Genomic DNA, 15,805 nt, shown 5'->3' with positions numbered 1-15,805 from the left:
TGAAACACAAGTCCTGTTTTTATACCCCAAAACCTGAGAGAGACCTTGATCTTGACCATTGTTGTATCACTGGCACACACAGTGGGTCACTAATCCCTTCCTTCCATCCCAAGTGCCAATGCTCAGGAATGTCACTGTGCCTGCTTCAAGAGTGGAGGGCCGGGGTCCCTCTAGCCTGGGTGTGTGGGTGTGTGTATTTCAGTATGCTAATATCTGATTAATATGTTAATATAGCGAATCCAATTACTCAGTGTTTCCCCCCAGGGCTCCAGGCTGTCCCCAAGCCAAGGTGTGGGCAGAGGTCTCCATCCCTGTCCTCTCCTGCAGGTGTCCTGCAGGGACGTTTTTCTCTCATTGGACTCTGGTTTTGTCTCATTCTCACTGTTTCACTGTTATCTGGGTCCAATTTTTATTCTGTATGTCCCTTATCTTCTCATTTATGTGTTTGTTGTTTGGGTTTGGTTTTTTTTTCCCAAATGTGATTTTTTCCCACAAATTATGCTTAGCTCATAACTTACAGCACTCAGGGGTTGCTGTGGCCCAGGTGCTTCCATGGAGGCTGCTGGCAGGGCTGGGGGCACCAGGCAGTGCTGGGGGTGCCCCAGACAAGTCCCCACAGCCCATTGGAACTGTGGCTGTTGGCCCAACCCTGAGGGGTCCAGGCCCCCCGTTACCCCCCCCAGTGCCATATGTCCTGCAGGCAGGGCAGGAGGGGGCTTGCTGTCCCCCTTGAAACAAACCACTCACTGCCAGCACTCAGGGACCCCTAGACTCCAACCTGCCAGTCAGAGCTGAGAAGCAGCCACAGCAAAGTGTCCTAGACCCACCAGACATAGGTGACTGTGGCCACAGGGCCAGAGGTGACATTCTAATCCACTTTCCATACTACACCTGGTAGCTGAGCTCCTTCATGTGCCGCTCAGACTTGTGGAGGCCCTTGACATTCTCGGCATTGCGCTTCTCATTCTCCAGCTTGCTCACCAGGTCCTTCAGCTTCCTCCCTCCCTTGAGGGCCAACTGCTCTGCCTCATCCAACTGCAGCTGCAGGACCTTGATGGTCTGCTCCATGTTCTTCTTCATCCGTGCCAGGTGGGCACTGGTGTCCTGCTCCTTCTTCAGCTCCTCTGCCATCATGGCTGCCTGCCCAAGGGGAGAAGCCATCAGAGAAGGAGCTCCAAGGCACATTCTCCATCACCCTGTGGTAGAAGGTGTCCAAGATGTTCCACCACAGCACTCACATCGGTGATGGCCTTCTTGGCTTTCTCCTCAGCATTCCGACACTCCTGAATGGCCTCTTCCACCTCTGTCTGCAGCTGGGAGATGTCACCCTCCATCTTTTTCTTCTGGTTGATAAGGCTAGTGTTCTGAGAATGGAGGAGAACATCTCAGGAGGTGATTGTGGGGCTGCTGCCTCATCCTTTCTCCTTCCTCATCTCCACAGACTTCAAGGGTTTCCAGGTGGAGGAGATCCTTGGTAACTCAATCCAGGAGAAAGCCACAGTTCCTCCAGGGCTTAAAGAGTCCCTGGCTGGAGGTGGTCTTTCTTCTTGTATGCGTATGAAGTCTCACCTGTGAGAGGCTTTGCACGTGATAGCACTGGGATGAGTGTAGAGTTTTGCATCTGGGAAAGAAAAACCCCATGTCCCACTGCAGGTTGGGGGCTGACCTGCTGGAGACCAGTGTGGGGGAAAGGGACCTTATGTTCCCTTGTGGCCAAGAAGGCCAATGGCATCCTGGAGTGTATTAGAAAGGGTGTGGTTAGTAGGTCAAGAGAGCTTCTTCTCCATTTCTATTCTGCCTTGGTGAGGCTGCATCTGGAATATTGTGTCCAGTTCAAGAAGGACGGAACTGCTTGAAAGAGTCCAGCACAGAGCCACCAAGATGATGAAGGCAGTGGAACATCTCCCTGATGAGGAAAGGCTGAGGGAGCTGGGTCTCTTTAGCTTGGAGAAGAGGAGACTGAGGGGCCACCTCATCAACGTTTATAAATTCATAATGGGGAGTGTCAGGAGGACAGAGCCAGGCTTTTTTCAGTGATGTCCAGTGACAGGACAAGGGGCAACAGGTGCAAACTGGAGCATGGGGGTTTCCATGTAAATGTGAGGAAAAACTTCTTTACTGTGAGGGTGACAGAACATGGGACAGGCTGCCCAGAGAGGTTGTGGAGTTTCCTTCTCTGGAGACATTCAAGACCTGTCTGGACATGTTCCAGTGTGATGTACTCTAGGTGATCCTTCTCTGGCAGAGGGTTTGGACTGGATGATCTTTTGAGGTTCCTTCCAACCCCTAAGATTCTGTGATTCTGTGAGTGCCGTGTGGGATGGGAATGAAGAGTGATGGGTTCTGCCATGGCCCAGGGGCCCCACAGTGCTCAAACTACTCTCCAGGAGTTGGTTAAAGTCATGCAGAGCTGGAGATAGGCAAAACCCAAAAATCCATTTGAGAGCTAACAGAGCTAATGCATAAAACACATGATCAGAGAGTAGGGTCAGAAGTAACATGGAGGTGCAGACCAATGAACAAAGAAAAAGGCGTAAAATGTGAGCAAATGGATCAAAGTCTCCCAAAGTGGATCCCAAAGTGTGGCAGGAGAAATCACCAGCCTGTGTTCCTCTGGGCACAGGGCACTCAAGGCAGACAGCTCATGGCAGCCTTTCCATCACCACAGCTGGATCAAAGCAATGGGTCTTATGGTCCAGCAGGGAGGTGGGGGTGAGCAGAAGTGGAAACTGGGCCCAGAGCATGTCATCTTGATGATGGTTATTCTTACTAAGAGCTTTCTGCATAGAAGTATTCTTTCTTTTTCTGCCCACAGCAGGATGTTGTGTGTGGTGCATCGTACCATGCAGGTGCACTGGTTATGGGGGCAGGGAGGGCTTCTGTCTGCCCTTGCACTGGCTCTGAGCTGCTCTTTGGCAGAAGTCCTGCCTGTTGCTCTCCCTGGTTAATATGGCAGGTGCCATTGGCTGTCCATGCTTTGACAGCAGTCAGAAGGGCCACAGTGTCCAACCCGTCCCACTCCATCCACTGTGGAACTAATGAAGACTGCAGGAAGCATCAGTCCCATCATTGCCCCTGTGTCCCTGGGAGGTTTTCCTGGCTCTCCTCATCTTGGCACTTTGGCATGGTCATCCTCAGACCTGGCTGGAGTGTGGGACCCCCAAGCTCTCTGTCCTGGCACCAGCCGTAGTGCATTCTAGCTGGTGTTGAGGTGAGGTTCTTTGTGAGCTCCTCATGGCCTGTGGAGCCACTGCTCCTTAAGCCTTTCTGCTTTGGCAGTAGGATCAAGGAGAAAACCTTCTGGGCCTCCCTGACCTCAGCATACCCCCCCACAGCCATGTGGTCACTCTTGATATGCTCAGAGCCTCTTCTGGCAATATTATTTAAAACATATATATAATTAGATTCTAAAAGCAATCCAAAGTTGGATTTCTAATTGCAAAGATTTATTTAAATACTTAACTTGTATGTACTCACATACTGATTTTCGATGGCTTTATTATCCTTGAGCTTCTATGCAGTATCTTAGAAATATGTTTCTCAAAACATGGCAAATTAGATCACTTGTAACTTTAGAAGAAAGGGATTACAAGGCAGAAAGTACAGGGGGATTAAAACTTATGCACACATGTCCAGGAGTGACTAGTCAAGTTAGTCATTCTTCCTGTGATGCTTTCCTCCACCACCCCCAACTTCACTCTTTCTGCTTCCTTTCCTTTCATCTTTTTCTTCTCTTCCATTTTTGCCCTTTTTGACAGGGACTTTCTCTTTGCATCCTGTGCTGCTGGCACCCAGAGCTGCTGGAGCTGGACTTTTCCCTGGGGAAAAAAAAAGAACAAAAAAAAAGAAAACCCAACACCACTTACATCTTTGAGGAACCTTCAGTTCTCTGGAATAATGTACTGGAAGCAGGTAAAAGACTGGAGGATGTTCCTATCTTGGTGTAATTAATTGCATGTGATGTGAAGACACAACTTGGGTGGCTCGCTTCCATGGGGCCCAGCAAGCCATGACCACCTGCAGGAAAGCAAATGGTCCTTCCTTCTTCTAGAAAACATATCCAAGAATGTTCTAATCCTGCAGTTGATACTATGCGTTACCTCAGGGCTCAGTTAAACGTTGAGAGTATGGTTCATAAAGTACAACATAAACACTAATCCCATTGTCCAACAGCAAAAAGCCCAGGAATCTGGGAACAGGGCAGAGGGCATGAGAGGCTCCCAGAGCAACAGATCTACTTGCTCCAATGCATCTGATTTCAGGTAATTTTTAAATAAAGGACAACCATGGGAGAGAAAAAAGGAACAAAACAAAGGAACAAACAGAAACTTTTCTACCTCAAAAGTAGCTAGAAAGGAAGAGACAACTTAAAAAGAAGTTTGTTTATTGCTGAGAAACACTCTGTCTACAGGAAGACACACATCTGAATTTGAGCCACTGAATCAAATTCAATGCAATTTGAGATTTGGCATACAGGAAAGGGGTTACTACTAAAAGAAGCAGCAGCTTACGTAATTATTAGTTAACATCTTAACACCACCCAACTGTGTCACTGAGACATTACATTGTTAAAGACAAAAAAATCTGTTTTCTAAGTTAATGTGAATTTTTTTTCATGTTTGAGTCGTCCAGTGTACAACTGCCACAAGACTGATCATTTGCCCTTGTACTCTGATCCCTTCCCTTCACTTCCCTTGCCTTATTGTTTGGTTCTATGCAGAGCCCATGGTGGTAAGCCTGTGTGATAAAACTTATCTCCACTATTCCCAACACATAGGGTTTCACAACTATCCAGTTTAAAAGTCCCATCCCAAGCAGCCACTAAAATGCAGATCAATTGCAGACCTGTGAATACAGCAGTTCTGTGTCCATCCTCACATTTGGCAGATTTCTCATTCAATCTGTGTGAGCTTCTGGTATCATTAAATAGTGTAGTTTCTACCATCCCAGTCTTCTGTTGGTGTCTAGCATGGGGAGGGGGTGTAATGTGGCCTCATTTTTATCAGCACACATGCAGTTTCCAAGAACCACAATACTGTGGTATCAACAGTTCCATGGAAAAAAGAAATCTTCATTATTTCTGTTCTAATACACAAATAGATGTGATGAAGAGGTAGTTTGGATGGAAAGTTCCACTCTGCCTAGTTTATAAGATCCATTGTGGTCCTTCTGCCTGGAAAGTTGTCTACTGATATCCACAGCAACTAATCTTAGTCTTACCTTAAAGATTCTTCTCTCTTGAAAGTGACACTAATGACACAGCTGCAGCTCTCTTTAAGCTGGTGTGTTTACAAAGAATAGCTGCTCAAGTAGATGAACTGAAACTTTTTATTTAAATTCCTTCATCAAACACATCTTGCTGGCCCATGACAAGGAGGAGACCCCCAGGTCAGCACTCACACACACGCTGTGGTACACAGAGCAATGAGAAGCAGACTTACCCCGCAGCCCCCTGCACTCCTGCCTGTGCCGCTCGGCCCAGGATTTCTTCTTGCAGGTTTCACTGCAAGTGAAGACTTCATGGCAACGCGTACAAAGTGACAGCTGGACCCCAACTGAGCGGCCACACTGGTAGCAGTACTTAAAGAAGGGCAGTCTAGAACAAAGGCAGTTGGAAAGTGAGAGCACACTGCATGTTTGGAGTGTTCCTCAAGGTGACAGAATGTTTGCAGATCACAGTAAAACAGAATCAAAATGTCTACGATACAGAAATAGTGTTCAATTATGAGAAACAGGAGACTCGGGAACATACCACAGGAGTCTGCAAGGAAGAGAGAACACAGCAGCTGCAATGACAGTGCCCAGGAACAGATCCAGAAAGGCCAAATGTCCCACAAGACCATGGCCAACCTTTACCAACCTGGCCAGCACACTCTGCACCAGCACTCTGTGCCTTCAGGTGCCCATGGCACAGTCTCTGGAGATGCCCATTCCCAAAATGGCTGGCAGGACAAATTATATACAACCAAGCTAGAAAATTTAAAAACCCCTTCTAGAATCCACTGGAATACTGCAGAGGCCACCGGGACACTCAGGCTGCTGCATTGCAGCAGTTATTCCAACACCAGAGTAGAAAACGAGGAGTGCCTGGGCTAAGGGTTCCAGTGGGGCTGGGGAGCAGAATGTTAGATCTAAGCACAACCTGGGCTACATATTTACACACTTTTGAAGCATTTAAGAACCCTTTTCCAATAGCTTGCAAGTTTCACTGAGGTTTCATCTGTCCCTGCAAGTCACCCCTAAGATCTACTTGCAAAATCTTTGTGTGCTACTTTAACCTTCTGGATTTTATTTTAGTTCACTTTATGTTCTTCCGGCTATTTCTACATCTTATGTTACTGTGGAGCCATCTCAATTCAACAAAAATGCTGACTCAAAACCTGTGTCTTCAGAAGTGCCCCAGTTCCTCTTGATTCAAATGCTGAGACAACATTCAGAAGCCCATGAGCTCTCTGCAGCAGAAGCTTATGACAGGACTCAGGAACCTTGAGGCAAGTATTTCCATCATTACTGAAACTTCTGTTAATGCACAATTTCAAAAATAACATCCAAATTATACAAGTCATTCCTGTAATTTCTGGAACTACAACATTTGTACAGACTTTATTAGCACTTGCATGCTACTCTAAGGTCCCAATGTCATTGACTGGTTTAAAACACAAGGACACTCTGCTTCCTGTGGGTAGATTGGATGTCACACAGACTCTCCTGGCAAAGCCTGAAGCTGAAGAACAGCTTCACATGAAGAACATGTGATCAGAGCAGTGAGAGAAGTGGACTGCAGCTGGCAAGTCTGGATAGATTTGAGAGGAAAAGGAGAAAGAAGGAAAGCAGCAGGGTGACAATGACTTTGGTGAGGGAAAAAACAGGGCATACAATTTTTTGAGTAAGAACTCAAGTGCAGTGTCTCAGCCCTACCTCCCTTCTTCCAAGTGATGGCTCTCTCCATCCTTTGAAACGTGTGTATGAACAGCAGAATTTCCTGCTCCACAAACAGGGAAAACAAAAATCACTATTCTGACTGGAGAATGACAATCACAAGATCCACTTACATTAATTAACAGTCTGCTTGGCTCTGTCAGCTGTATACAATTTGAAGACACATCATAAAATGCATCTTCCATCAACTACCTTCAGATGCCAAGAACAAAGGAGCCAAGTTGCCGTGTCACAGCCAAAAGGAAGAGACCACACAGGTCACTTGCTCTTAGTTCCTGCTTGTGACAAGTCATTGTCACAGGTTTGCTGAACTGCAAAGGGTCCTACAGTCAGGGTTCCCTTCCCTTTGTGATGCATCTTCTGCCCCAAGGATTGGTGATTGGAGACCCAGGTTCTAAGCCTGATTTCACCAAACATTTGAGCACTACAGAGAATGTAACTTAAATCCTCTTAATGTATCTTAATTGTTGCTACTAGCAACAATCTATTAATTGTTCTACTAGCAGAAGGGTATTGATACAATTAGTCTCACGAAAGGACCTGAGTTGCCATAGGAATGACTATACACTAGATGCCCACAGTGCCACTGTCTGAAACCCGGTGAAGAAATTCCAAGGCTCTCCCATGAAAGAGGAACAAGTCCTCAAACATTCCTCAACACAGGGTAAATAGACCATGCATAGACATTTATCAGGAAGCAGCTGGCATCTCCAGATTTTCTTCACAATGCCTTGTACATTCTCCTTAATGTTAGCAAACCACTGCATCTCCTTACCAAAGACACTGGAGCAGTTTTTAGTAGGAGTTCCCATTTCAAACAGTAACACTGGAATTGTAATACTAAATTCCCCTTCACACCAGGTGTTGTTACCCTTAATCTTGAACTACGCTTAAGCTTGAACTAACTCTTGGCTCTTCTCAGTTCTTCCTGATCCCACTCTTTCTCTTTCAGGATGATGCGCTCACGGAGTTTCTCTGAAATGTGTTCCAGAAGTGACTGGCGGGTTTGGAAAACTTCCTGCTCAGCTGCAGACAGGGTGTGGTACAGCGTGTGAGAGATTCTCCAGTCCTGGAACACAGGAGTGAATCCACTCACATATGGAACACTGACACAGAAGTGGCTCAGAGTTAAAGCCAACCTGCTGGCTCCTGAGCTGGAGTGGCCTCTGATATGGGACATTCTAGCTGTTCCAGTTACCAGTTTGGTGAGTGCTCACAAGGTAACTGAAACCATTTTCAAATGTTTCTTCAGGAGGAATCACAGGATTACAGAATGGTTCGGGGGAGAAGGGACCTGTAAAGATCATCAGTCCAAGTTGCTGCACTGAGCAGGGGTACCTCCCACTGGGCCAGGTTTCCTAGAGCCCCATCCAACCCAATGCTGGAATGTTGCCTGAGACTGGGCATCTACCACCTCTTGGAAACCTGCACCAGTGATTCACCACCCTGAGTGTAAAAAATGTCTACAGGCTACATCTCCTCTGTTTCAATTTAAAACCATCACCCCTTGTCCTATCATTGCAGGCACTGCTAAAAAGTCTGTTACTGTCTTTCTTGTAGGCCCCACTCAGGCACTGGAAGGTGCTTTAGGGTCTCCCTGGAGCCTTCTCTTCTCCAGGCTGAACACCCCAACCCTCCCAGACTGTCTCCAGAGCAGAGCTGCTCCAGACCTCCCATCATCTCTGTGGACTCCTCTGGACTTGCTCCAACAGCTCCATGTTCTTCCTATGTTAAGGACCCCAGAACTGGACCCAGCCCTGCAGAGGGGTCTCACCAAACTGGAGCAGAGGAGCAGAATCCCATCCCTTGACCTGGTCACGCTGCTGTTGATGCAGCCTTGGACAGGCTTTGCTGTCTGGGCTGCCAGTGCATGTTCCCAACTCATGTCCAGCTTTTCATCCACCAGTGCTCCCAAGTCCTTCTCCCCAGGGCTGCTCTCCATCCATTCTCCACCCACCCTGTGTTGATATGGGGTGTTGCCCTGACCCAGGACTTTCCACTGTTCTCATCTTGCAGAGTTCCCTCTCTCAACACTTCTGGAAGCATCAAAAAGCTTCTTAGAACTGAGAAGACAGTTGAAAGGCACAGCTTGTCTCCTGCTGCGTCACTCTGTCCCACACTGCTTCCCTTGAGTGAGGGCCAGCAAGGATGAACAATAGCCCAGAGCAAGCAGAAAGGTAAAAGACTTATGGTGATCGAGTTTCACCCATGATTACACCTATAAATTGCTTGATTTCTTTTCCTTTATGAGGATCAGCTGCAATTGCAAGCAAATTGCAGACCCTTCTCTGCTCCACAGAAGGGCCACAATGATGATCTGAGGGCTGGAGCACCTCTGCTGCAAAGACAGGCTGAGAGAGTTGGGGCTGTTCAGTCTGGAGAAAAGGCTCCAGGGAGACCTTAGAGCACCTTCCGGTGCCTTAAGGGGCTCCAGGAAAGCTGGGAAAGGACTTTTCACCAGAGAAGATAGGGATAGGACAAGGGGTAATGGTTTTAAACTGAAAGAGGGAAGATTTAGGGTAGATATTAGGAAGAAATTCTTCACTATAAGGGTGGTGAGGTACTGGAACAGGTTGCCCAGGGAGGCTGTTGATGCCCCATGCCTGGAGGTGTTCAATGCCAGGTTGGATGAAGTTTTTGTGCAATATGGTCTAGTGGGAGGTGTCCCTGCTCATAGCAGGATGGTTGGAACCTGATGATCTTTAACGTCCTTTCTAACCTTAACCATTCTATGATTCTATTATAAAGAAAATTACTATTTAATATCTACCCAGAACATCAGTGTGGGATGCAAAACCCCTCATTAGAATCATAGAATCATAGAATCTTAGGGGTTGGAAGGGACCTCGAAAAATCATCTAGTCCAACCCCCCTGCCAGAGCAGGGTCACCTAGAGCACATCACACAGGAACGCATCCAGGTGGGTTTGAATGTCTCCAGTGAAGGAGACTCCACAACCTCCCTGGGCAGCCTGTTCCAGGGCTCTGTCACTCTCACAGTAAAAAATTTTTTTCAGATATTCACCTTGAACCTCCTATGCTCCAATTTGCACCCATTACCCCTTGTCCTATCACTGGTCATCACTGAGAAAAGCCTAACTCCATCTCCCTGACACTCACCCCTTACATATTTGTAAACATTGATGAGGTCACCCCTCAGTCTCCTTTTCTCCAAGCTAAAGAGACCCAGCTCCCTCAGCCTTTCCTCATAAGGGAGATGTTCCACTCCCTTAATCATCTTTGTAGCTCTGCGCTGGACTCTTTCGAGCAGTTCCCTGTCCCTTAGCTTTAAGGAGGCTGTCCCACCATCGAGGGGCACCATTACTGTTGTTCTGTGCAGAACAACTGCCATCCTTGTTCCAGAGGTAAGCCATCTGGTGACCACATAAGCTTTCTTGTTAATAAGAAAGCCATAAAAAAAAACACCTTACATTAGTTCTAACTAGAACTGTCACAGAATCCCAAGCCTTTGAAAAGTTTATATATATATATATATATATATATAAATAAATATATAAAATCAGGCAGAAATTTATCTATACTTCACAGTAAGATTCTTTTTGGAAGGGATTATTAAATTAGTAAGGATTGCTTTAGTAAATAAATTTATTTATTTAGTAATATGTATTTTAGTTATTCTAGATACAAATGCATTATTTTAAAGTTTGATCAATAATGTCCTATTACAGCTTACAATGCATCTAGAATGACTATAATATGACTATAATATAAATGAGTATAATATGTATCTTCTCCTGAATTGATTGTAGCTTCAGGGAAACACACATTACTTTTGGTTTTTATGCCTGGGTTTAAGATTACAATTAACTCTTTCCAATCCAATTAGGGATATAATCTCATCGTAACACATCAGAGTGAGGATTGCCTTCACAGGCAAGACTACCAGTTTGTTCAGACTTCAAATGATTCATTTGGTGCTGAGCTGAGTCTCACAGCAAAATAAAGGGGAAAAGAAAATTCCCATGGAAGTTTCTGAAGGGCTCAGGTGATTCCTAAGGACACAACAGGCCACATACCCTTGTGTGTGGTGCTATGGGTACAGGAAATTACACCATACCTGAGCGTATATGTTGTAGGCATAGTCCACCACTGTTCCCACAGCCTTGCCCTGTCCCTCCCCAAGAGTAACTGGTGCAAGGATATCTGCACCAGCTTCAAGCAGCTTATCAACCTAAAGAAAGCAAATAATTAAACAGCCAAGCAAAAAGAAAACCTCCTCAAAAATAGCACTCACACCATAGCTACCAGAGCTCAACTTCCATTTGTGAGAATATTCTGCAGGCCAAACCCCGCATTTCTTCTGTCCCTCTAGAGCTGATGATGAATTGTCAAATGTACATGTATTGTGTGAGTAAAACCTTCTTGCACACAGTTGCTATTTGTTTCTGGATATCAAGGAATCCTGCAGCAACAACAAAGCAGGAACAGCTCATGAGGGAGTAGGCAGGACTCAGCCTCCACTCCCAGAGCCCCACCTCCACCCTGAATATCAGCCCTATGCTCTGGGGATGAGGAGAAAAACCTTGATTTCCACAAGGGCAAACACTGCAATTGAGCTCATCACAGAGATGAAGTGTGTCACTGCAGGCATCACCGAGCACTGCACAGTGACAGTCACAGACAACACCTCTCTCTCTGTGCAGGCTGTTCAGATTCAAATCTGGCAGTGCTGTGGGCACTACCACCATCCCAGCTGACTTTAATGTCAATTTTCCTCTTCTACACAGGAAGTTATAATCCTCTTTACTCAAACATGAACATAAATTCCGGTATAAAATATTTGTTCCTCAAGAGAGGAATAGATGCGGATAAATTTTGATGGGAAAAAATAAATCAGTTCACTCATTACAGAAAAAGGGGATTCGGTGCAGCTGACAGTTGTGACTGTTTTTCAGCAGTTTAAAAAGCCAGTGAAAGGGCAGATGTCTCACCAAAGCGATCCTCTGTGCTGCTGGTCTCTCCCATCCGTAGGCTGTGCTGAGCGCAGCGCAGAGGGCACTGTGGACTGCTGCACCCAGGGGCAGGTTGGGGTCAGCCCCATGCTTGAGGAGCTCAGCCACTGCCTGCAAGTGGGACCCGTGAGTGACTGGAGATGCCATTACTGACAGCCCTGCAGCAGGAACCTGAGACACCACCTAGATCAGATGAGGCTCTTAAAACTTCATTTTTTTTGCGATTACACATCTGGAGTATTTGCTCATATTTCTCCTGATTTCATCAGAGCACAAACATTTAATCCACTGGGCAGTATCACAGAATCACAGAAGGTCAGGGGTTGGAAGGGACCTCTGGAGATCACTGAGTCCAACCCCCTGCCCAAGCAGGACCAAAAACTAGGGCAGGTCACTCAGAAAGGCTCCACAACCTCTCTGGGGAGCCTGTCCCAGGGCTCTGTCACCCTCACAGGAAAGAAGTTCTTCCTCATGTTCAGCTGGAACTTCCTATGCTTCAGTTTGAATCCATGGCCCCTCATCCTATCACGGGGCACAAGTGACAAGAGGTTGTCCCTGCCTTCTTGACCCCCAGCCCTCGTGTATTTATGGACATTAATTAGATCCTCCCTTGGTCTTCTCCTCTCTAGACTGAAAAGCCCCAAGTCTCTCAGCCTTTCCTCGTAAGGCAGGTGTTCCAGTCCCTTCATCATCCTCGTAGCCTCTGTTGGACTCTCTCCAGCAGATCCCTGTCTCTCTTGAACTGGGGAGCTCAGAACTGGACACAAGGCTCCAAGTGAGGTCTCACCAGGGCCAAATAGAGGGGGATCCCTTGATCTGCTGGACACACTCTTCTTAATGCACCCCAAGATACCATTGGCCTTCCTGGCCGCAAGGGCACATTGTTGTCCCATGGATAAGTTGTTGTCTACCAGGACTCCAAGGTCCTTCTCCATGGAGCTGCTCTCTAGCAAGCCACCTCCTAACCTGGACTGGTGCATTCTGTTGTTCCTTCCCAGGTGCAGGACTCTGCATGTGCTCTTGTTGAACCTCATGAGGTTCCTCTTTGCTTAGCTCTCCAGCCTGTTCAAATATTGCTGAATGGCTGCACAGGTTTCAGGTGAATCAGCCAATTCTTTCAGCTTGGTGTCAGCAGCAAACTTGCTGAGAAGACACCCTACTGTCATCAAGGTCATTGATAAAGATGTTGAACAGGACTGGACCCAGCACTGATCCCTGTGGGATGCCACTAGTTACAGGTCTCCAGCTGGACTCGGCACCATTGACCACCACTCTTTGGGCTCTATTGTGTAGCCAGTTCTTAATCCATTCTTCTATCCCATATATTCTGAGCTTGCTCAGTAGTTTTCACTTTTTTTTTAGCGTGGATCATAATGTCATCATGGAATATTTTAACAAACAGCAGTATCAAAGACATGGGAGTGTAACTTTAAAAATCATCTGGTCTGATTCATAAAGTGTATTTTTTAAAAAGAATGCTTTATCACAAAGATAAGGATTAGAGAAGTTGATCACTCACACCATATTTGCTACAGGAAAGGTAAAGAGGGACTTTTTACAAGGGCGTGAAGTGATGAGACAAGGGGGGAATGGTTTCAAGCTGAAAGAGATGAGATTGAGGTGAGATCTTAGGAAGATACTCTTCACTGTGAGGGTGGTGAGGCCCAGGTTGCCCAGAGAAGCTGTGGCTGCCCCATCCCTGGAAGTGCTCAAGGCAGGTCAGTTGGGGCTTGGAGCAACCTGGTTTAGTGGTAGGTGTCTCTGCCCATGGAGAGGGGTTTGAGCTAGACAATCTTTAACGTCCTTTCGCACCAAAACCATTTTCTGATTCCATACTTCCATGCAGTTTAAGCCACTTCTATTATAACCCTTTCCATAGACCACACTCAAGCCCAGATTTATTTTTATAGACATTTGATTCTCTTCTAGTGAAAGGAATATAGTTAAAGAATAACAACACAAACGAGATATTTTCTATTATGTTCCACCATTTAAGTTAAAGGTGAAGGCATGGACTCCCTGGAAAGGAAGATCTCTGCACTTCAGGAGAAGAGTTCATGACTGTCTGAAGGACCTGCGCAGGTCTACGGGACCTGACTGGATTCATCCACAGCTCCTGAAGGAGCTGGCTGATGAAGTTTCAAAGCCTCTGTCCTTCATATTTGAAAAGTCTTGGCAGTCTGGAGAAATCCCCACTGACTGGAAAGGGGAAATATAATTCCCATTTCCAAGAAGAGAAAAAAGGAAGATCCAGGGTACTAATGACCAGTCAGTCTTACCTCTGTGCCTGGCAAGATCATGGAGCAGATCCTCCTGAAGGCTCTGCTAAGGCATGTTGAAAGCAAAGGGGTGGCTAGTGACAGTCAGCACGGCTTTACCAAAGGCAAATCCTCCCTGACTAATGGTGGCTTCTACAATGGGGTCACAACATCAGTGGATAAAGGAAGAGCAACTGACGTCATCTCCCTGGACCTGTGCAAAGGCTTCAACACTGTCCTGCATGACATCCTGGTATCAAAACTGGGACAGTATAGATTTGATGGATGGAGCACTTGTTGGGTAAGGAACTGGCTTGTTGGTTGCACTCAAAGAGTGGTGATTAACAGCTCCATGTCCAGATGGAGACCTGCGACCAGTGGTGTTCCCCAAGGGTTGGTACTGGAACCAGTGCTATTTAACAACTTTGCTGGCAACACGGCCAGTGGCATTAAGCGCACTCTCAGCAATTTTGGTGACAACACCAAAGTGTATGGTGAGGTGACAGACTGGAGGGAAGGAATCCATCCAGGATGCGAGGAGATCCTACACCTGGGTCAGGACAACCCCAAGAACAAATACAGGCTGGGTGGAGAATGGATCAAAAACAGTCCAGAAGAGAAGAACTTTAGGGCCAGCAATGTGCAACTGCAGCCCAGAAAACCAACCATGTCTTGGACTGTATCAGAAGAAGCATGGCCAGTAGGTCAAGGGAGGTGATTCTCCATCTTTACTCAGCCCCTGTGAGACCCCGGTTGGAGAACTGTGTCCAATTCTGGAGCACCCAAGACAAGAATGACATGGAGCTCATGGAGAAAGTACAAAGATGAAGATGATCTGAGGGCTAGAGCAGCTCTGCTATGAAGAAAGGCTGAGAGAGTTCATTGCCTTCAGAAAAGGAGGTTGAGGGGAGACCTCATTGCCCTCTGCAACTACCTGAAAGGCTGTCATAGGGAGGTAGGTGCTCTTCTCACAAATAACTGGTAATGGAACAAGAGGGAACAGACTAAAGCTGCACCAGGGGATGCTTAGACTAGACATTAGGAGTAACTTTTCCACTGAAAGAGACATTGGAATGTGCTGCCGAGGGAGGTGGTTGAGTCACCATCCCTGGATATGTTTAAAAGTCATCTAGTGTGGCGCCTGGGGACATGACTTAGTACTGGACTTGGTAGAGTAGGCTTAATAGTTGGACTCAATGATCTTCAGGGTCTTTTCCAACCTCAGTGATTATTCTGTGATTCTAAGTAGTTTGGCTGCCACCAGAGGAGACAGACATGAATGGAGAAGCACATGAAAAAAATGAAGGAAGGTAAAGAGACTCACCAAGTCATTCCCACTGGCGATGGCTAAGGACAGCGGTGAATGGCCACTCCACAGCATGTTTGGATTTGCCTGGTGCTTTAAAAGGAGGCAGATAACATCTCTGGCATGCTTTGTAGGCAAGTGTGGTGGAAAAAGGGAGAACCAGATCAGAAAAAAGTTAACTTTCTAATATTAAATTTAATAATAATACTATAATCACTAAAATAAGTAGCATAAAACACATGCAAACCTTTCACCTAAACTATGATGTAAAAACCCAAATCCACTTTCTCATGACTGAGAACCCCAAGCACAGAGGTATAATTAGTGAAA

The 15,805-nt window shown here is 46.3% G+C and overlaps 1 protein-coding gene across 1 annotated transcript in view; it reads right to left on the bottom strand.

Moving 5' to 3' along the window:
- Positions 1-885: 885 nt before the first annotated feature.
- Positions 886-15,805, bottom strand: part of ANKMY1 (ankyrin repeat and MYND domain containing 1) — a gene marked incomplete at its 5' end in the record, with an annotated part of 27,256 nt that continues 12,336 nt past the window's right edge. The window contains 7 exons of the mRNA XM_009998300.1: positions 886-1,140; positions 1,239-1,384; positions 5,442-5,596; positions 7,878-8,008; positions 11,017-11,130; positions 11,891-12,022; positions 15,494-15,601. Coding sequence (XP_009996602.1) covers positions 886-1,140; positions 1,239-1,384; positions 5,442-5,596; positions 7,878-8,008; positions 11,017-11,130; positions 11,891-12,022; positions 15,494-15,601 — 1,041 coding nt within the window. The remainder of the gene's footprint in view (positions 1,141-1,238; positions 1,385-5,441; positions 5,597-7,877; positions 8,009-11,016; positions 11,131-11,890; positions 12,023-15,493; positions 15,602-15,805) is intronic.

This window comes from Chaetura pelagica, unplaced genomic scaffold (assembly GCF_000747805.2).
Source record: "Chaetura pelagica isolate M959 unplaced genomic scaffold, ChaPel_1.0 scaffold395, whole genome shotgun sequence".
Taxonomy (NCBI): Eukaryota; Metazoa; Chordata; class Aves; order Apodiformes; family Apodidae; genus Chaetura; species Chaetura pelagica.
Note: the sequence above shows the minus strand (reverse complement) of the source record. Positions and strands in the feature narration are given on the sequence as shown.